The sequence below is a fragment of the Staurois parvus genome, unplaced genomic scaffold (genome assembly GCF_062004578.1).
Source record: "Staurois parvus isolate SC_StPar_1 unplaced genomic scaffold, SC_StPar_1.0 ptg000449l, whole genome shotgun sequence".
NCBI lineage: Eukaryota > Metazoa > Chordata > Amphibia > Anura > Ranidae > Staurois > Staurois parvus.
In genome coordinates, this window is record NW_028318245.1 from 4,585,059 (window position 1) to 4,607,810 (window position 22,752).

Below are 22,752 nucleotides of genomic sequence, written 5' to 3' on the forward strand. Positions count from 1 at the left end.
GGCACTCAGTAACAATTCTGTCTGTCCCTGAGTAAAAATTCTGTGGCCCTAATAACGTTTCTGTGGCCCTAAGTAACAATTCTCTGGCACTGAGTGAAAATTCTGTCTGTCCCTGAGTATGAATTCTGTGGCCCTAACTAGCGTTTCTTTGTCCCTAAATAACGATTCTGTGGCCCTCATTAACAAGTCTGTGTCCCTGAGTAATGGTTCTCTGTCCCTAAGTAACTTCTCTCTGTCCCCAATTCTCGTTTCTGTGGCCCTAACTCTGTCCCTGTCCCTAGTACAGAGCGGTCTGCCTCTGTTCAATGACTGCAGGCAAATGAAGATTTCCAAAATGGCCGCTATATATACCTCGACCATTACACAGTGCTGGCTGGCTGGCTGCTGATTGGCTGATGCGATCACATGTCGTTGAGGAATGCATTATGGGGCAGCGCGCCTTGTCTGCGCGCCTTCCCCGACATCCCCGCTCCGTCGCCGCACATGTCAGCCGCCATTTTCGGAAAAATTTCGATTCGCGCGTCCGAATTAGGCTGTTTTTCGGATTCGGCACGAATCGAAATTTTTCCAATATTCGACTCGAATTCCACTTCGGATACTTCGATTCGCTCATCTCTAATTACCACCATTGGTAAAAAAAAAATTTCTGATTTTCATCCTGTCTACGGCTGGCAAATCTAATAGTTGTGCCCCTGCAGAGAGCTCCGCTATTATATTTGACATTTAAAAGTATAGCAAAGTTGCAACATTGTATCTATTTGTATCTATTTCGGATACAGATGTTTCTATTCGGATACAAATAGATACAATGTTGCAACCGCTATACTTTTAAATGTCAAATATAATAGCGAAGCTCTCTGCAGGGACACCGCTATTAGATTTGACATTTCTAAGTATTGCGGTTGCAAACATTGTATCTATTTGTATCCGAATAGAAACATCTGTATCCGAAATGGATACAAATAGATACAATCTTTGAAGCGCAATACTTAGAAATGTCAAATCTAATAGCAGTGTCCCTGCAGAGAGCTCCGCTATTATATTTGATATTTAAAAGTATAGCGGTTGCAACATTGTATCTATTTGTATCCGAATAGAAACATCTGTATCCGAAATGGATACAAATAGATACAGATATTCTTTTTCTTTGGTCATGGCTCATGCGCATTTTTTTTAATCGGAAAAAAAAACGGCCGATTTGCCCATCATTGCCGTGAAAATCAGCCGATGGGTAAAATCGGCAGTTTTTTTTTCCAACATGACCAATTAAAAAATGTGTCAAAATCAAGAAAACAGGCCAACCAATTAAGCCACTAACGATCCGAAAATCGGCCGATTATTCTTTTGGACGAATTTTCGGCCGGTTTTCTCCCCCTCTGTGGCCTGCATTAGTCTGGCTGAAAAAAGACAAACGTCCATCCAGTTCAATTATTGAAAAAAAAAAAAATTATAATCCTACACCCACAGTTGATCCAGAGGAAGGCAAAAAAAAAACCCAACAAAGCACGATCCAATTTGCTCCTGCAGGGGAAAAAAATTCCTTCCTGATCCCCCGAGAGGCAATCGGATATTCCCTGGATCAACTTTACCTATAAATGTTAGTAGTTCAGGACTAATTGATTTCCTGAATTTTCTTCTGTGATGACCTGGAGGAACATCGGAACATTGCTAAGGTTTTCCATATATTCAAGAGTGGCATCGGGTTTTTTTTTTAAATAAAGTTAGTATATTTAGAACCCATTACCTGTTCCTCACTTTCTTCCTCGATGTCAAAATCCACCTCGTTATGTCTAACTTTAACCAATAGTCATCAACTACATTCCGTAATTTTTCATCCTCTTCCTTCATTGCCCCATCACCACCCACAGTGTTCTTTTTCTGATTTAATAAATAATCTGAACACAAAAGAGGGATATGAACAATAAATAGACGTATCGGTAAAAGAAGGATCTGTCTTGATATACACTATATTGCCGGAAGTATTGGTCAGCCGGCCTTTCCACGCACATGACCTTTAATGGCCCCCCAGTCTTAGTCCGTAGGGTTCAATATTAAGTTGGCCCCGCCCTTTCCACGCACATAACCTTTAATGGCCTCCCAGTCTTAGTCTGTAGGGTTCAATATTGAGTTGGCCCCACCCTTTCCACGCACGTGACCTTTATGGGCCCCCCAGTCTTAGTCCGTAGTGTTCAATATTGAGTTGGCCCCGTTGGACCATTCTTCCAAAAGCACATTTGTCAGGTCAGGCACTGATGTCGGGGGAGGAGGCCTGGCTCGCAGTCTCTTTAATTCATCCCAGAGGTGTTCTGTGGGGTTGATGTCAGGACTCTGTGCAGGCCAATCAAGTTCCTCCACCCCAAACTGCTCCTCCATGTCTTTATGGACCTTGCTTTGTGCACTGGAGCGCAGTCATGTTGGAACAAGAAGGGGCCATCCCCAAACTCTTCCCACAAAGTTGGGAGCATGAAATTGTCTAAAATGTCACCTTAAGAGTTCCCTTCACTGGAACTAGGGGGCCAAGCCCAACCCCTGAAAAACAGCTCCACACCATAATCCCCCCTCCACCAAACTTTACACTTGGCACAATGCAGTCAGGCAAGTACCGTTCTCCTGGCAACCGCCAAACCCCGACACGCCCATCGGATTGCCAGACAGAGAAGCGTGATTGGTCACTCCAGAGAACATGTCTCCCCTGCTCTAGAGTCCAGTGACGGTGTGCTTTACACCACGGCATCCGACGCTTTGCATTGCACTTGGTGATGGAAGGCTTGGATGCAGCTGCTCGGCCATGGAAACCCATTCCATGAAGCTCTCTATGTACTGTTGTTGGGCTCATCTGAAGACCACACCAAGTTTGGAGGTCTTTAGCTATTGACTCTGCAGACAGTTGGTGATTTCTGTGCACTGTGCGCTTCAGCATGCGCTGACCCCGCTCTGTCATGTAACGTGGCATACCACTTCATGGCTGAGTGGCTGTTGTTCCCAGTTGCTTCCACTTTGTTATAATCCCACTAACACGGGACCACGCTTGGAGTCACTGAGCTCCTGAGAGCGACCCATTCTTTCACCAATGTTTGTAGAGGCAGTCTGCATGCCTAGGGGCTTGATTGTATACACCTGTGGCCATGGAGGGGATTGAAACATGATTTGGAGGGCGGGCCCATGACTTTTGGCAATATAGTGTATCTCAAACTCATTTCCTACTGCTATTGAAGCAAAGCCAAGTCCTCTGTTGGAGGGACTAACCAGTTCCATGGGTTAAATGCCAGCAGACGGTTGTCAACAGATTAAACAGCTACACGTACTTGTATCATTACATTTACTTTGTGTGTGAAACATTTCCCGCACTTTCACCAGTGTGAGTTCTCTGGTGATTACGAACATTCCTTTTCTCATAAAAAGATTTCCCGCACTCTGAACATGAATAAGGACGTTCACCCGTGTGTCTCCTCTGGTGTGCAAGAAGTTTTCCTTTCTCGATGAAACATTTCCCACAGTCAGGGCACATAAAAGGACGCTCGCCGGTGTGAGTTTTCTGGTGTCTACGAAGTTTTTCTTTGTAATTGAAACTTTTCCCGCAAACTGAGCATAAAAAAGGATAATCACCCGTGTGAATTCTCTGGTGTATACGGAGTTCTGCTTTCCGAGAGTAACATTTCCCGCACTCTGAACAGGAATACGGACGCTCCCCTGTGTGAGTTCTCTGATGTCTACGAAGGTCTCCTTTTTGAATGAAACATTTCCCGCACTCTGAACACGAGAAAGGCCGCTCGCCTGTGTGACTCCTCTGGTGTGTAAGAAGCACACTTTTCTCAGTGAAAGATTTCCCACAATCGGAACAGGAAAAAGGACGTTCACCCGTGTGAATTCTCTGATGCGTAAGAAGCACGCTTTTCCCAGTGAAACATTTTCCGCACTCTGAGCAGGAAAAAGGACGTTCGCCCGTGTGAATTCTCTGGTGTGAAAGGAGGTGTGCTTTATGTATGAATCGTTTCCCACACTCTGAGCATAAAAAAGGACGCTCACCCGTGTGAATTCTCTGGTGCCTAAGAAGGTCTGCTTTGTGAATGAAACATTTTCCGCACTGTGAACAAGAATAGGGACGCTCTCCTGTGTGGCTTCTCTGGTGTCTAACGAGGTTTCTGTTGTCGCTGAAAGATTTCCCACACACCGGGCAGGACATTGAACGCTTTCCTGTGTGAACTCCATCATGGCTAAGAGAAGATGTCTTGGGATTCGTTGGATCTGTTGGCCTATCGGGTTGCAGATGGATATCTGAATTTGTAGTAGAAGATTCCACAGGAATGGAGGGATCTCTTGGTCTTCCCATGCTGGAAGGTCTGTGATATGTAGCTGGAGAAATAGATTTTACGTCTGAATATTGTGCAATGTCATGGTCTTCTGCGTTAGAAGCTGGAGATATTATGGGATTTCCGTCTGAGATATTTATATTCCATACATCTGTTGGAAATAATTTTAAAGGTCATATGTGTTCTTCACGTCCCGCATTCAGAAGTCATATATGTTGGTCTAGCACTCAACAGTAACCGTGCAAAGAGACTATTGTATTAATATGGTGTGTGAATGGAGATGGACCTACCTCCACCTCACTGATTTGAGTAATGAAAACATACTAAAGAATGGAGATTACCTACCTCCACCTCACTGACTGGAGTAAAGAAAACATACTAAAGAATGGAGATGGACCTACCTCCACCTCACTGACTGGAGTAATGAAAACATAATAAAAAATGGAGATGGACCTACCTCCACCTCACTGACTGGAGTAATGAAAACATACTAAAGAATGGAGATGGACCTACCTCCACCTCACTGACTGGAGTAATGAAAACATACTAAAGAATTGAGATGGACCTACAGTACCTCCACCTCACTGACTGGAGTAATGAAAACATACTAAAGAATGGAGATGGACCTACCTCCACCTCACTGACTGGAGTAATGAAAACATACTAAAGAATGGAGATGGACCTACCTCCACCTCACTGACTGGAGTAATGAAAACATACTAAAGAATGGAGATGGACCTACAGTACCTCCACCTCACTGACTGGAGTAATGAAAACATACTAAAGAATGGAGATGGACCTACCTCCACCTCACTGACTGGAGTAATGAAAACATACTAAAGAATGGAGATGGACCTACCTCCACCTCACTGACTGGAGTAATGAAAACATACTAAAGAATGGAGATGAACCTACCTCCGCCTCACTCAGTGGAGTAATGAAAACATACTAAAGAATGGAGATGGACCTACCTCCACCTCACTGATTGGAGTAATGAAAACATACTAAAGAATGGAGATGGACCTACCTCCGCCTCACTCAGTGGAGTAATGAAAACATACTAAAGAATGGAGATGGACATTTCATACAGTGTACAGCAGTGGTGGACAACCTTCTAGAAATAGGTAGACCTAAGTGTGGCCCCTGACATCACCAAAAGTCCACACAGGATATTCAAATATTGTCACAGACTGTGGACATTTTACAGTAGATCTTTAGAGACTATAGCTGGGGGTGAGAGAGAGAAAACGTGCTACAAGAGAAGCTGGAGAGTATGATGCAGGACACAATCAGAGCCTAGGAATACTTTATGGGAGGCTGCTATTAGTGCCCCTATATTTGACATGTCTCATCCATTATAAGATGTAGGAAAAAAAAGCAATACATAAAAGCAGAAAAAGGGGATAAAAAGCAAAGAAAATAAATTTATACAGAGGCCACTTCACTGGGCTAAGCAGACACCTCGGTAGGGAAAACCCCAACTACTGGCTGCTGAGGCCTCATTATAAGTACCATATTCTAATATATGGCATTATATTGAGGAATGGAGATGGACCTTTCATGTGGTGTCCAGTATCTCCTCATTTGTTGGGAACATGACGTTATGTTGAGGAATGGAGATGGACCTTCCATATGGTGTCCAGTATCTCCTCCTCATTTGTTGGGAACATGACGTTATATTGAGGAATGGAGATGGACCTTTCATATGGTGTCCAGTATCTCCTCCTGATTTGTTGGGAACATGTCGTTATATTGAGGAATGAAGATGGACCTTTTATATGGTGTCCAGTATCTCCTCCTCATTTGTTGGGAACATGACATTATATTGAGGAATGGAGACGGACCTTTCATATGGTGTACAGTATCTCCACCTTTGTTGAGAACATTGGATGGTGGTGTTGGCACATCAATAATATTCTTAGTGACAGTTTTGTTAACTGTGTTCATACTGAAATTTGTCAAGGTCTATATACAAAACAAGGACAAAACAGACTATGCGTAATTGGATGAAAAAGATTTAACCTTCAAATACCAGAGGAGCTCTTTGCTGTAAGAAGTAGAGAATTCTTTTTTCCTTGTTGGAGAAAGTTAGGCTAAGTTTTACATGTGTTTTCTGCCTTTCGATTAACTAAGGGTTTGGGATTTTATTTAAGAGGGTGTAGTAAACTAAAAAATATTTCTCAGCCCGTGTAACAGCATATATGAATACTTTATACTTATAGAAGTCAAATAAAAATGAAAACAGTTTCTGCATTGAGTGTTTACCACTTACTTGTGTCCATATGTGGAGAAGATTCCTCCGGTTTACTTTCCATAATCATCTCCCCCTCCTCCATAGACTGCTGATATTCCTTCACCAGCAACTGTTTTTCTTCCTCTTTAATCTCAATTTTGATGTCTTTCAGTTCTTCAACCTAAACTTCAGAGATGACAGAATACATTTATGAAAAACGAACAAGAGATTACATAGAAGAATGTAATCGCCTTCCTTAAAATCCCACTTGCATTATCATGTTGAAGGATGGTGTGATCTTCCTGTGTGGAATCCCAGGAATAAAGAGGACGGCGACATTTCATAATCATCTCCCCCTCCTCCATAGACTGCTGAGCTCCACTCAACGTCTCTTCTTCTTCCTCCTTAACTTTAATATCTCCCAGTTTTACACCCTAAACCCCAAAGATGACAAAGATTACAACACATTTTTAGGTCTTCATGCTCAGTCCCACCTACCTGATGCTGATGGGGGATGGTGTGACAATCCTGTGTGGAATCCCAGGAATACAGAGAACGAAGACATCTCTCTAGTGGGTTCCCATGACTGGATCCATCTGTAGGAAACACACACAGTGACTGAATCCATTGTTTCTATGTGTTTATCAGATGATGGGGGATCTAGGTGGACCCTCCGTACTGCTCTCTCCTTTACAATAAAGTCTCCTCTTACCCGGTGATGTGAGGGGCGGCTGATTGTCCATCATGACGTCCTTGTAGAGATCCTTGTGTCCTTCTAAATACTCCCACTCCTCCATGGAGAAATAGACAGTGAAATCCTGACACCTTATAGGAACCTGACACACACAATGATACAGTCACCATCCAGACACATCCCTTGCCTGTTACTGGAGAATGTCCCAGAATTCCCAGCACCGCTCACCTCTTCTGTCAGCAGCTCAATGATCTTCTGGGTGACTTCTAGTATCTTCTTCTCTTTTCTCTCAGGAGTCAGGCAGTGAGGTGGAGACAATGTGATGGGTAATGCTTCATGAAGACAGGTCTTGGGTGTTAATGGATCACCAGATATTTTCTTCACTACTTTATAATCCTGTGTATAGAGAGAAAGTAACAATTATCATTACAGACCTCCCAGAATCCTCCTCACATCTCCGGTCAGGTCTGTGTTTTATTAATAGAGATAACAGTGATGTCGTGTGACCTCCCAGAATCCTCCTCACCTCTCCTGTCAGCAAGTAGATGATCTCCAAGGTGAGGTCCAATATCCTCTCAGTCATGTGACTCCGGTCCTCATCCATCTTCATTGATATGATCATGTGATCCATAAAGGACACTCCTCTCTGCAGATGGATAATAAACTGAGAATTATCTGGACTGTACCGGGATGAATAATGTCTGCACAGAGTTCCTCCAGAGTTCTGACATATCAAATGGCTTCTTATACTGTACTACAGGACACTTTCATCTCACTGAACGGAAACCAGAATTCCTATTAAAGCACAACTTTGACCTTTATCTTTTGTTTTAGGTTTGAACTTACTGGAGAAGACACAGGAATGGATAAATGGCTCTATACTTAGGAAGTATCCGGTCTATAAACCAGAGGCTCTGGATGGACGGTTGGATAAATGGCTCTAAAATTTAGGATGTATCGGTCTATAAACCAGAGGCTCTGGATGGACGGTTGGATAAATGGCTCTATATTTAGGACGTATCCGGTCTATAAACCAGAGGCTCTGGATGGACGGTTGGATAAATGGCTCTAAAATTTAGGATGTTTCGGTCTATAAACCAGAGGCTCTGGATGGGCGGTTGAATAAATGGCTCTATACTTAGGATTTATCCAGTCTATAAACCAGAGGCTCTGGATGAACGGTTGGATAAATGGTTCTATATTTAAGACGTATCCGGTCTATAAACCAGAGGCTCTGGATGAACGGTTGGATAAATGGTTCTATATTTAAGACGTATCCGGTCTATAAACCAGAGGCTCTGGATGGACGGTTCGATAAATGGTTCTATATTTAGGACGTATCCGGTCTATAAACCAGAGGCTCTGGATGGATGGTTCGATAAATGATTCTATATTTAGGATGTATCCGGTCTATAAACCAGAGGCTCTGGATGGATGGTTGGATAAATGGTTCTATATTTAGGACGTATCCGGTCTATAAACCAGAGGCTCTGGATGGATGGTTCAATAAATGGTTCTATATTTAGGACGTATCCGGTCTATAAACCAGAGGCTCTGGAATAAAACGTGGATAAATGGTTCTATATTTAGGACGTATCCGGTCTATAAACCAGAGGCTCTGGATGGATGGTTGGATAAATGGCTCTATATTTAGGATGAATCCAGTTTATAAACCAGAGGCTCTGCAATAAAACGTGGATAAATGTGTCTAAATTCAGGATATATCTCATTTTGTAAATGTACATTTGGATAAATGGCTCTACATATACATTATAAATATATATATATAAAGATAGTGAAAAATCATCTGCTGGAGATAAAATACATCACAGTGACTATGGAGGAAGAGGACGGACATCACGGTGACTATGGAGGAAGAGGACGAACATCATGGTGACTATGGAGGAAGAAGACGGACATGACGGGGGTGGGGGGGAGGTTACTGGATGTAAATATAAAATAAGATCTTATTACCTCCTCTGCTGCCAGTTCCAGCAATGTCTCCTACTTCCTCCCGACTCACCTCTCACCCGGCACTTCCTGTCTGTAGGAGGCATAGAGCCTTCCTGTCTGTGTCAGTGCTTTCAATGTAGTGTTTGTGAGATCGCCATTATGTGGAAAATGTAAAAACTGCAGCCATTATGATTTTTGTTTTGGCCATAGGGTCCATTCTGCTATGATATTACCTACATTATTACACACTCATAATATATTTTGGATATATATATAGAACATACAGTATATATAAAATGAAAAACAACAGTTTGACTATTCATTTCAAGGCGTGAAATATATACACTCACCGGCCACTTTATTAGGTCCACCTGCTCAATTGCTCAGTAACACAAATTGCTAATCAGCCAATCACATGGCAGCAACTCAATGCATTTAGACATCTGGATGTGGTGAAGGCGATTTTCTGAAGTTCAAACCGAGCATCAGAATGGGGAAGAAAGGGGATTTAAGTGACTTTGAACATGGCATGGTTGTTGGTAACAGACAGGCTGGTCTGAGTATTTCAAAAACTGCTGATCTACTGGGAGTTTCACGCACAACCATCTCTAGGGTTTACAGCGAATGGTCTGAAAAAGAGAAAATATCTAGTGAGTGGCAGTTGTGTGGCGGAAAATGTCTCCTTGAGGTCAGATAAGAATGGGCAGACTGGTTGGAGATGATAGAAAGGCAACAGAAACTCAAATAACCACTCGTTACAACCAAGGTCTGTGGAATACCATCTCTGAAAGCACATGTCCAACCTTGAAGCAAATGGGCTACAGCAGCAGAAGACCACACCGGGTGCCACTCCTGTCAGCTAAGAACAGGAAACGGAGGCTACAATTCACACAGGATCATCAAAATTAGACAATAGAAGATTGGAAAAATGTTGCCTGGTCTGATGAGTCTGGATTTCAGCTGCAACATTCAGATGGTAGGGTCAGAACCTGGTGTACACAACATGAAAGCATGGATCCATCCTGCCTTGTATCAATAGTTCAGGCTGGTGGTGTTGGTGTCATGGTGTGGTGGATCCATCCTGCCTTGTATCAATGGTTCAGGCTGGTGGTGGTGTCACAGTTGGGTGGATTCATCCTGCCTTGTATCCATGGTTCAGGCTGGTGGTGTCATGGTGTGGGGGAGAATTTCTTGGCATTAGCAAGGTGGACCTAATAAGGTGACTGGTAAGTGTATATATTTTTTTTAAATGTTGGTGCCATCAGCTGGAACTTGTCCACTGTTCCCACTAACACTACATTATTGCAGATATATATATATATATATATATATAGTGCCTTGAAAAAGTCTTCCTCCCCCTTGAAATGTTCCACATTTTGTCATGTTACAACCAAAAACGTCAATGTATTTTATTGGGATTTTATGTGATAGACCAACACAAAGTGGCACATCATTGTGAAGGGGATGGAAAATGATAGTTTTCAAAATTTTTGTCAAATAAATATCTGAAAAGTGTGGCGTGCATTTGTATTCAAGGAACCGTATACACTATATTGCCAAAAGTATTGGGCCCGTCCTCCCAATCATGTGATTCAGGTGTTCCAATCCCCTCCATGGACACAGGTGTATACAATCAAGCCCCTAGGCATGCAGACTGCTTCTACAAACATTGGTGAAAGAATGGGTCGCTCTCAGGAGCTCAGTGACTCCAAGCGTGGTCCCGTGATAGGTGGCCACCTGTGCAATAAGTCCATCCGTGACATTTCCTGGCTACTAAATATTCCACGCTCAACTGTTAGTGGGATTATAACAAAGTGGAAGCAACTGGGAACAACAGCAACTCAGCCACCAAGTGGTAGGCCACGTCACATGTCAGAGCGGGGTCAGCGCATGCTGAAGCACACAGTGCGCAGAAGTCGCCAACTGTCTGCAGAGTCAATAGCTAAAGACCTCCAAACTTGGTGTGGCCTTCAGATGAGCACAACAGTGCGTAGAGAGCTTCATGGAATGCGTTTCCATGGCCAAGCAGCTGCATCCAAGCCTTCCATCACCAAGTGCAATGCAAAGCGTTGGATGCCGTGGTGTAAAGCACGCCGCCACTGGACTCTAGAGCAGTGAAGACGTGTTCTCTGGAGTGACCAATCACGCTTCTCTGTCTGGCAATCCGATGGGCGTGTCTGGGTTTGGCGGTTGCCAGGAGAACAGTACTTGCCTGACTGCATTGTGCCAAGTGTAAAGTTTGGTGGAGGGGGGATTATGGTGTGGAGCTGTTTTTCAGGGGTTGGGCTTGGCCCCCTAGTTCCAGTGAAGGGAACTCTTAAGGCGACATTTTAGACAATTTCATGCTCCCAACTTTGTGGGAAGAGTTTGGGGATGGCCCCTTCCTGTTCCAACATGACTGTGCACCAGTGCACAAAGCAAGGTCCATAAAGACATGGAGGAGCCAGTTTGGGGTGGAGGAACTTGACTGGCCTGCACAGAGTCCTGACCTCAACCCCATAGAACACCTGTGGGATGAATTAGAGCGGAGACTGCGAGCCAGGCCTCCTCGCCCGACATCAGTGCCTGACCTGACAAATGTGCTTCTGGAAGAATGGTCCAACCTTCCCATAGACACCCTCCTAAACCTTGTGGACGGCCTTCCCAGAAGAGTTGAAGCTGTTATAGCTGCAAAGGGTGGGGCCAACTCAATATTGAACCCTACGGACTAAGACTGGGAGGCCATTAAATGTCATGTGCGTGGGAAGGCCGGCCGACCAATACTTGGGGCAATATAGTATGTGTGTATATATATATATATATATATACATAGATAGATAGATAGCGAGGCTGGGGGGGGATTTTTGCTGACACATAATATGCATACTTCTTGGGGGGGGGGCACAGTTTGGCATGTTCGCCCTGGGCTCTAGCTGACCCTGTCCCGGCACTGCTGTGGTGTATTGCATGAATTGTGCAGCTGAGCATCTGACAACTGATTAGATTTTTTTTAAGAGGTTTTGAAAGAATATTTTGATCAATGTTGCAAATGTTCCCATATAAAGCTTGATACCGTTGCACTGGTTATTCCTACAACACGTAGCAGATGTTATCTGTGAAACGCGTTGCCCACAAGACCTTATCATTCTACAGTGAAAAACAAAAGCGCACCAACCTCGCGCATTACCTCAGTATAAAAGAGCGATTTTATGAAATCGAGATATATACTCACAAAAATGGCAATATATAAGGCACATAAAATCCAAAACCGAAACACTGGAATAGGAGACACGTGCAAATCCCATCGAGAGGGGTAAAGCTGATACGTTTTGAAGGGAGATCCCTTCTTCCTCAAGGCTTAGATTAGCGAGAGGTTGTGAGAGGAAACATAAATATTCTGTCTTGGTATCAGAGGCATCCCAAGAGTTGTGTCACCCTGTGCAGTAACACATGGTGTCACCCCTCCAGAGAGGAAGGAGCGGCACCAGTGTAGCGGTAAATGAGTATCCCGTGAAGATATGTACTCCCCTGAAGCAACTGCGCATGTGCCGCTTTCAGGCCGAAGAAGCCGATCGCCGACTTGAGCGCAGAGCTGCCACAGTAAACCCCTTACAGGCTGCAATCCGCTGAAGCTGATCCCACGGATCACTATGCAGGTTGCGAGAGGAAACATAAATGTTCTGTCTTGGTATCAGAGGCGTCTCTAGGGTGGGTGTCACCCGGTGCGATAACACATGGTATCACCCCTCCAGAGAGGAAGGAGCGGTGCCATTGTAGCGGTAAATGAGTATCCCGTGAAGATATGTATTCCCCTGAAGCAACTACATGTGCCGGTTTCAGGCCGAAGAAGCCGATCTTCGACTTGAGCACAGAGCTGCCACAGTTAACCCCTTAAAGGCTGCAAACCGCTGAAGCTGATCTAGCGGATCACTATGGGTTGCAAGATCAGTTAACCCCGTATAGGTTGAGATCGGCAATTGGCTTCTTCGGCCTGAAACCGACACATGCGCAGTTGCTTCAGGGGATACATATCTTCACGGGTCGGGATACTCATTTTACCGCTACATCGGGGGGCAGCTGTCACTGTGCCGGGTATCCGGGATCACCCAATAACTGTCCAGGACCTTCACAGAGCCCAGGAGCTCTGCTGCCATCCTGCTCCTGCACCCCATGTGATGGTGTCACCCGGTGTGGCCCACACCCCCTAGGGTCGCCACCGCTTGGTATATGGATACGATACCATGTATTGGGCTGTACGTTAGAACAGTGGCAAAAAAAAAAACAAAAAACAAATAAAAAAATATGAAAAAAATTAAAGAAGAAAATGAAGAAAAAAAAAAACAAAACAGTTGCACATAGAATACAAGTTTCTTGACAGATGCCATTTTTATTATCCGACACATTTTAAAAATAATAAACAATTTTTATTTTTTATTTATTACAGGTGCTTATAAAGTGACATCAATTTACGCAGCACTTTACATATATATCGTACATTCACATCAGTCCCTAACCCTCAAGGAGTGTACAATCTAAGGTCCCTAACTCACATTCATACATACACATACTAGGGACAGTTGAGAAATTTTAAAGCATTGTTTGACATTTTCATGTATTAACCACCTATGCTGCGGCAGATTCCCACCTCCCCCGCCTTCATGACCAGGCTGTTTTTTGGCTATTCAGAACTGTGCTACTTTAACCTCCCTAGCCGTCTGATTATGTCAGTATTTCTGTGCTCAAAGCGGTACTTTTTTTGCATGGAAATATGTATTTTTTCTATTGTAGGCCTGTCATTTTTAGGAATAACTCGCTGAAATCTGTCCGAACAAGAGTCTAGTAACATCCCGGGTATGATAAAATTTGAAACACAAAATCATAAATTATAATTTAATAAATAATCATAAAAAATAATAATATAATGATAAATTTAATTCAAAAATATAATCAAACCAAAAACACTGAAATTTGAAACAGAGAGCCAAGTTCGCACATCACTGAGCAAAGTCGCAGAATCGTTTTCAGTGTCTGATGATGACTTTCCCCACGAATCATTATCACTCAATTCTGCAAGTTGTTCTAATTTACTATCGCTGTTCTCTAGCTGGTCTAAAACCGATTTTGACCTAAAGGGACGCTTTTTGGACGCCATGGATGTTTCTCAGTTTCCAGGCAGAAAGAACAGTAAAAATGCAGGCAGGGCACAGGACAAAGCACTCGGGACAAAATGTATGTGAAATGGTTTGATACAGTAATGTTATACTATGAGATTTTAGTGTATTTAGTGAATGTCACTTTTTCACATTTTTTAATTTCCCGCCAGTTCCATCCCCCGTATGTCCCGACGTCGCAGGGAACGGAACCCAGAAGACGGATGCCAGCATTGGCCGGAGGACATTGCCGGGGACACTGCAGGGGGGACATCGCGGGTGCGCAGGACAAGGTAAGTGAGCAAGAGATCCCAGAGCAACGCTGCAGGGTATTCCCGAGTGTAGCTCAGGCTTACCGCTTGTGGTGCTGAAACTTTACCCCGAGCTACACTCGGGAATACCGCCAGGGGGGTTAACTGGCAATTGAACAGTCATGCAACGCTGCATATAAATTAAATTTATATCCTTTTTTTCACACAAAAAGAGCATTCTTTTGGTGGTCTTTGTTTTTAATAATTATGATATAAATAAAAAAAAGACTGATATTTTTGAAAAAAAAAGTATACTTTCGGCTTAAAAACATATCCAAAAAAAAAAATTAAAACTCAAATTTCTTCATAATTTCAAGCCAAAATGTATTCTGCTACGTCTTTGGTAAAAAAAAAAAAAAATCCCAACATGTGTATATTGATTGGTTTGTGTGAAAGTTATAGCGTACAAACTATGGGATTTATACTGGAATTTTTTTTTTTAATATTAGTAATGGCGGTGATCAGCAACTTATAGTGAGACCATGCGGCGGGCAATCTGACACTAACTGAACACTCTGTGGGAACTGACTGCCACTGACATCACCGGTGACACCAATACAGGGATCAGTGATAATATTATTTGCTGTACTGACACTGGCAGGGAAGGGGTTAACATCTAGGGGCAAGCAAGGAGTTACCTGTGTGCCCAACAATCTGTAATGTGCGGATTATGTGCTGCTTTTGCTATGCGACGTGTTTGTTTTTCTTCCCTGCAAAACTGCAGACCGACCAGATTCATGGGTTGTTTCTACCTTGATGTCTAATCAGACTTCCTTTATTAGTAAAACATTTCCCACACTCCCAAGATGAATAGGGCCCTCACGAATGTGAGTTCTCTGGTGATAAAGGAGGCTTCTTTTTTCATAAAATGATTTCCCGCACTCTGGACACATAAAAGGACGCTCACCTACGTGTCTTCTCTGGTGCGCGAGGAATTTTGCTTTCTCAATGAAACCTTTCCCACAGATGGAGCACGAAAAAGGACGCTCGTCCACGTGAATTTTCTGGTGCCTACGAAGCTTTTCTCTCTCGCTGAAACTTTTCCCGCACTGTGAACATGAAAAAGGACGCTCACCTGTGTGAACTCTCTGGTGAGTGAGAAAGCTTGCTTTCCTGGAGAAACGCTTTCCGCAATCTGAGCACAAAAAAGGATATTCACCCGTGTGAATTCTCTGATGTGTACGCAGCTCTGTTCTCCGAGAGTAACATTTCCCGCAGTCTGAACACAAATAGGGACGTTCGCCTGTGTGACTTCTCTGGTGTCTACGCAGGTCTCCTTTTTGAAGGAAACATTTCCCGCACTCTAAACAAGGGAAAGGACGCTCGCCTGTGTGACTTCTCTGGTGCGTAAGGAGTACGCTTTTCTCAGTGAAAGATTTCCCGCACTCTGAACAGGAAAAGGGACGCTCCCCTGTGTGAATTCTCTGGTGGACAAGAAGGTTTGTCTTGTGAATGAAACATTTGCCGCACTCCAAGCACGAGTAGGGGCGCTCACCCGTGTGACTTCTCTGGTGTATAAGGAGTGCTCTGTTTTCAGTGAAACATTTCCCGCACTCTAAACATGAAAATGATTTCTTGCCAGTGTGGGCTCCTTTATGTCCTAAAGAAGATTCCTTGGGATTTGGTGGATCTGTTAATCTCTTGGGACTGTGGATAATTGAAGTCATAGTTTGTGAGTGATCAGAAGATTCCTCAGGAAAAGGCTGATCCATGGATCCCTCCAAATGAGAAGGTCTTTGTTGTGTAATCTGAGTGATGAGTGTAACTCCTGGAGAATTCTGTGCCATGGCTTTATCTTCTACATTATAATCTGGGGATTTAATAAAATCTCCCTCCGAGGTATTTTTATTGTACATACAGTGCCCATCTGTTGAAAAAAGAGAATTTGAAAGTGGTGCATGGCATGAATGTGCTGGGGGGAGGGGGGTTTGTTGAAAGGCCATAAGAACTCGAAGTCCGAAAATCAGTATAGAATAGCCTGCGGCAGAGTGAAGTGACCTCTGTCATTTATAAAAGGAACCGCAGAGAGCGCCAATTAAGTGCAGTGTGTGTATATATAGAATACTTTTATTAAAGAATAACAAGTAGAATGGAGATGGACCTTTCATATGGTGTACAGTTTCTCCTCCTTACTTGTTGGGAACATGACGTCATATTGAGGAATGGAGATGGACCTTTCATATGGTGTCCAGTATCTCCTCATTTGTTGGGAACATGACATTATATTGAGGAATGGAGATGGACCTTCCATATGGTGTCCAGTATCTCCTCCTCATTTGTTGGGAACATGACGTTATATTGAGGAATGGAGATGGACCTTTCATATGGTGTCCAGTATCTCCTCCTCATTTGTTGGGAACATGACGTTATATTGAGGAATGGAGATGGACCTTTCATATGGTGTCCAGTATCTCCTCCTCATTTGTTGGGAACATGACGTTATATTGAGGAATGGAGATGGACCTTTCATATGGTGTCCAGTATCTCCTCCTCATTTGTTTGGACATTGAGTGGTGAAATAGGTACATTGATGACATTCCTACTGTCAGTTGTTAAAATTTCATAATCTTTTTCTTACTGAAGGGTGTGAAGTTCTCTATGTTGAACAAGACAGTACATGATTAGTAAAAAAAATGCTTACACTTGCTGCTGGGAATGACAATTTTTTCCCCCTGGACAAAACAAACTCTGAAAAACTTAATAGGGGTTTTCCTGTCCTCCAATGGATCAACTGTGGGTTTGTGATTACTTAAGGGTGATGTGTCATTTTTCATCCTATGTACCTTATACACATAGAAGCAAAATGCAAATATATATTGGGAATCCAGAGGCCGGGGACATCTCTCTGGTGGGTTCCCATTACTGGATCCATCTGTAGGAAACACACACACTGACTGAATCCATTGTTTCTATGTGTTTATCAGATGATGGGGGATCTAGGTGGACCCTCCGTACTGCTCTCTCCTTTACAATAAAGTCTCCTCTTACCCGGTGATGTGAGGGGCGGCTGATTGTCCATCATGACGTCCTTGTAGAGGTCCTTGTGTCCTTCTAAATACTCCCACTCCTCCATGGAGAAATAGACAGTGACATCCTGACACCTTATAGGAACCTGACACACACAATGATACAGTCACCATCCAGACACATCCCTTGTCTGTTACTGGAGAATGTCCCAGAATTCCCAGCACCGCTCACCTCTCTTGTCAGCAGATCAATGATTTTCTGGGTGACTTCTAGAATCTTCTTGGCACTGGTTCCTTCTGTTGTCAGGCAGTGAGGTGGAGGCACTGTGATGGCTGATGTCCTGTGAAGATGGCTGCTGGGCAGTAAAGGCTCACCACATATTTTCCTCACTACTTTATAATTCTGTGTATACAAAGAAAGTAACAATTTTCACTACAGACTTCCCAGAATCCTCCTCACCTCTCCAGTCAGGTCTGTGTTTTATTAATAGAGATCAGAGTGATGTCATGTGACCTCCCAGAATCCTCCTCACCTCTCCGGTCAGCAGATAAATGATCTCCATGGTGAGGTCCAATATCCTCTCACTTGTCTGACTCTGGTGCCCATCCATCTTCATTGATCTATACCGGACTTTCCTCTCTGTAGACGGATAATAAACTGAGAATTATCTGGACTGTACCGGGATGAATAATGTCAGCAGAGTTCCTCCAGAGTTCTGACATCTCAGATGTCTCCATGTACTGCAATACAGGAAACTTTCATTTCACTGAAGGTAAACCAGAGATTCCTTTTAAAGTACAACTCCAAGCAATATGTTGCTTGTTCTGTGTGCACAGTGGCCAGGAATGTCTATATTGTGAGCCCCGTCCCATTAGTGTTACTGGACACTGCATGTACCGTACCCATAGATGTCACCCTGACAGCCAAATCCACCAAAATAGGCCTGGGGGACATCTGTGGTGTCCATTATCTCACAGTTATGAGAGTCAACAACCCTGAGACAGCTTTATGGAAGATGGATAAATGGCTCTATATTTAGGACGTATCCGGTCTATAAACCAGAGGCTCCGGATGGACGGTTGGATAAATGGTTCTATATTTAGGACGTATCCGGTCTATAAACCAGAGGCTCCGGATGGACGGTTGGATAAATGGTTCTATATTTAGGACGTATCCGGTCTATAAACCATAAAGGATGTCACAGTGACTATGGTGGAGGAAGAGGACAGACATCACGGTGACTATGGAGGAAGAGGACGGACATCACGGTGACTATGGAGGAAGAGGACGAACATCATGGTGATTATGGAGGAAGAGGACGGACATGACGGGGGGGGGGGTTACTGGGTGTGAATACAAAATAATACATTACCTCCTTTGCAGCCAGTTCCAGCAATGTCTCCTCTCTACTTCCTCTTGACTCACCTCTCACCTGGAACTTCATGTTCATAAACATCACTTCCTGTCTAAAGATTACATCACTTCCTGCTTCACTTTTTGTACGGTCTACTGACTACGATTATTCTTCATCTTGTGTTGAATATCAATACTGCAGTCTACATTATGTTTTATCACTTTGCTCGCTGCTTTGTGCTCCATTCTTCTAGTATATAACATCTATGAATAGACAGGCAGATTATATCTCAGATAATATCCAAACATAGAATCCTGTATCGTGCGCTCTCTCTTTCAATATATATATCTATATAGTGAGGGGGGGACTCACTTCTGGGAGATACTGTATGTGTGTGTATATGTATATATATATATATATATATATATATATATATATAATATATTTTATATATATTGTATACAGTCCGAGGGAGGGGGGAAACACTTCTGGTAGATACTGTGCACATATATAGATAGATATATTTGTACATTGTATACTGTCCGTTAGAGTGGTGGACTCACGTCTGGGAGATACTGTGTGTATATATACAGTTGTGTTCAAAATAATAGCAGTCAGACATCACTAACCTGATCAATCACTGTTTTTGGTAGAAATGATATTTCTACATGGCAAATAATTTACTAGCAGGTGTAGTAGAGTAATAGAAATCCAACAGACCCAACAGTCATGACATGCATGCTGCTGATTCTGTGTAATTGAATCACTAATTGAAAGGGGCATGTTCAAAATAATAGCAGTGTGGAGTTCTAATAGTGAGGTCATTCATTCTTTGAAAAACAGGTGGCAATTATTGCCCTTATTTAAGGAAGGAAGGCAGCAAATGTTGTACATGCTGGTTACAGTGCATTTCTCTCTGAAATTCTGAGGAAAATGGGTCGTTCCAGACATTGTTCAGAAGTACAGCGTACCTTGATTAAAAAGTTGATTGGAGAGGGGAAAACATATAAAGAAGTGCAGAAAATGATAGGCTTCTCAGCTAAAATGATCGCAAATGCTTTAAAATGACAACCAAAACCTGAAAGACGTGGAAGAAAGCAAAAAACTACCATTCGAATGGATAGAAGAATAGCCAAAATGGCAAGGACTCAGCCAACAATCAGCTCCAGGAAGATCAAAGAAGGTGTAAAGTTTCCTGTGAGTACTGTTACAATTAGAAGACGCCTATGTGAAGCCAAGCTATCTGCAAGAAGCCCCCGCAAAGTCCCACTGTTGAAAAAAAGACGTGCTGAAGAGGTTACAATTTGCCAAAGAGCACACTGACTGGCCTAAAGAGAAATGACGCAACATTTTGTGGACTGATGAAAGTAAGATTGTTCTTTTTGGGTCTAGTGGCCGGAGACAGTTTGTCAGACGACCCCCAAACACTGAATTCAAGCCACAGTACACTGTGAAGACAGTGAAGCATGGTTGCGCAAGCATCATGATATGGGGATGTCTCTCATACTACGTGTTGGGCCTATTTATCGCATACCAGGGATCATGGATCAGTTTGAATACATCAGAATACTTGAAGAGGTCATGCTGCCTTATGCTGAAGAGGAAATGCCCTTGAAATGGGTGTTCCAACAAGACAACGACCCCAAACACACCAGTAAACGTGCAACATCTTGGTTCCAGACCAACAAGATTGACGTTATGGAGTGGCCAGCCCAATCCCCGGATCTTAATCCAATAGAAAACTTGTGGGGTGACATCAAAAATGCAGTTTCTGAGGCAAAACCAAGAAATAGAGAAGAACTGTGGAATGTAGTCCAATCATCCTGGGCTGGAATACCTGTTCACAGGTGCCAGAAGTTGGTTGACTCCATGCAACACAGATGTACAGCAGTTCTCAGAAGCAGTGCTTATACAACTAAATATTCATTAAGTGATCCAAAGGAAAGCAAAATCTCCAAACATTTTTCAGTTTATATAGTGAATGTTTGAGTTTGTAAAGAAGAATACAAACACTGCTATTTTTTAGAACAGTCTAATATTCACTTTTCTTCAATTTCTTTAAAGGAACAACACAAATTTGATATATTTTTCTTCATGTTTTGATTTGGATTAGAATGTGTAGTGTTCCCAATGCATTTGTGTGCATGGAAATAAAAGCTATTAGAAGGATTTTGAGCTTTATTCACTTTTGTGTGTGTATATATATATATATATGTGTGTGTGTACATTGTATACAGTCTGGGGGAGGGGGACTCACTTCTGCAAGATACTGTATGTGTATATATAGATAGATATATATATATATCTGTATAGAGACTTTTATTATTTATAAGTGAAACTAGCATATGAAAAACATGAATTAGAGCTTATACAAAAGACTTCCCAACACCGAATTGGAACACTTTCACTGCGAAAGGATTCCTCCATCAAGATTTGAAGTAGTTGGAAATTGTATGCATCTTTTATCAGATTTACCAGGTTACCATCTCACCCCTTTAAACCTGAACACATATTAATTACACGGCTTCTGAGGCTAATTTGATACAGATAAGGCATTAAGTGAGTTTAATGACCACCTTAATCAGCCAGAGAACCCATGTAATGTTTTGTGTTCGGGTTTAAAGGGATGAGGTGGCAACCCTAATCAGATCTGGTCTTCTACAGTCATCTTCGTTCATTTGTTTTCAGGCATTTTTGGAGAGTTTATACAGGTGCTTTGTGTACTTTTCAGGTTTGAGTGTTTCTTTTTTAATTCTTGCCAGTGGAAAGTTAGTTTCTAGGTAAGAATATGCACAAAAACCACACATTACAAGCATTTTTGATGCACTCCTGTTGAAGTCTGCAACGAAGAGGACATGCAGCTCTCCACTAAAAGAAGCTCATGTACTTTTTCGAGTGGTGTGCTTCAAGCGACATTATGCTCTGTTGTGAATGGGCAATCATTGGATAGAATGGAAGTCCTCGTGTCCAGCGTTGAAGAGCTTTTGGAGAAACTTCCAATCGATTGGGTGTGAAAGGCGTTTCTAGGGTGAAGCCATTTATTGGCCAAGTTAATAGATTGTAGAGCAAGCTTTCGAGGCACGCTGACCTCTTCTTTAGTCAATATAAATAAGAAACATGCATGTTATACATAAAACAACAACGAGACACAGACGTTATCAACTTGACACATGGGACTGGATTTGGGTGCTAAGAAGTTGAGGAAATTAAAACAATTCAATATTCATTTGACAGCATTCCACCACCATCCACACTACATTCTCTGACAGCTCTCCTCCCCCATCCACACTACATTCTCTGACAGCTCTCCTCCACCATCCACACTACATTCTCTGACAGCTCTCCTCCCCCACCATCCACACTACATTCTCTGACAGCTCTCCTCCCCCACCATCCACACTACATTCTCTGACAGCTCTCCTCCCCCACCATCCACACTACATTCTCTGACAGCTCTCCTCCACCATCCACACTACATTCTCTGACAGCTCTCATCCCCCACCATCCACACTACATTCTCTGACAGCTCTCCTCCCCCACTATCCACACTACATTCTCTGACAGCTCTCCTCCCCCACTATCCACACTACATTCTCTGACAGCTCTCCCCCCACCATCCACACTACATTATCTGACAGCTCTCCTCAACCATCCACACTACATTCTCTGACAGCTCTCCTCCCACCATCCACACTACATTCTCTGACAGCTCTCCTCCCACCATCCACACTACATTCTCTGACAGCTCTCCCCCACCATCCACACTACATTCTCTGACCGCTCTCCTCCCACCATCCACAC

General features: G+C 43.0%; 1 protein-coding gene across 1 annotated transcript; it reads right to left on the minus strand.

The window, feature by feature from the left end:
* Window positions 1–1,870: 1,870 nt before the first annotated feature.
* Window positions 1,871–18,912, minus strand: LOC149453401 (uncharacterized). Its single transcript, XM_089688639.1, has 12 exons — window positions 18,130–18,912; window positions 17,829–17,999; window positions 17,619–17,742; window positions 15,401–16,497; window positions 9,094–9,147; window positions 7,764–7,883; window positions 7,466–7,633; window positions 7,256–7,379; window positions 7,042–7,139; window positions 6,816–6,977; window positions 6,583–6,724; window positions 1,871–4,461 (listed from the first exon to the last, which is right to left on the minus strand). The coding sequence occupies exons 1-12, from the start codon at window positions 18,211–18,213 to the stop codon at window positions 3,320–3,322; spliced, it is 3,486 nt and encodes a 1,161-aa protein (XP_089544765.1). The 5' UTR covers window positions 18,214–18,912; the 3' UTR covers window positions 1,871–3,319.
* Window positions 18,913–22,752: the final 3,840 nt, after the last annotated feature.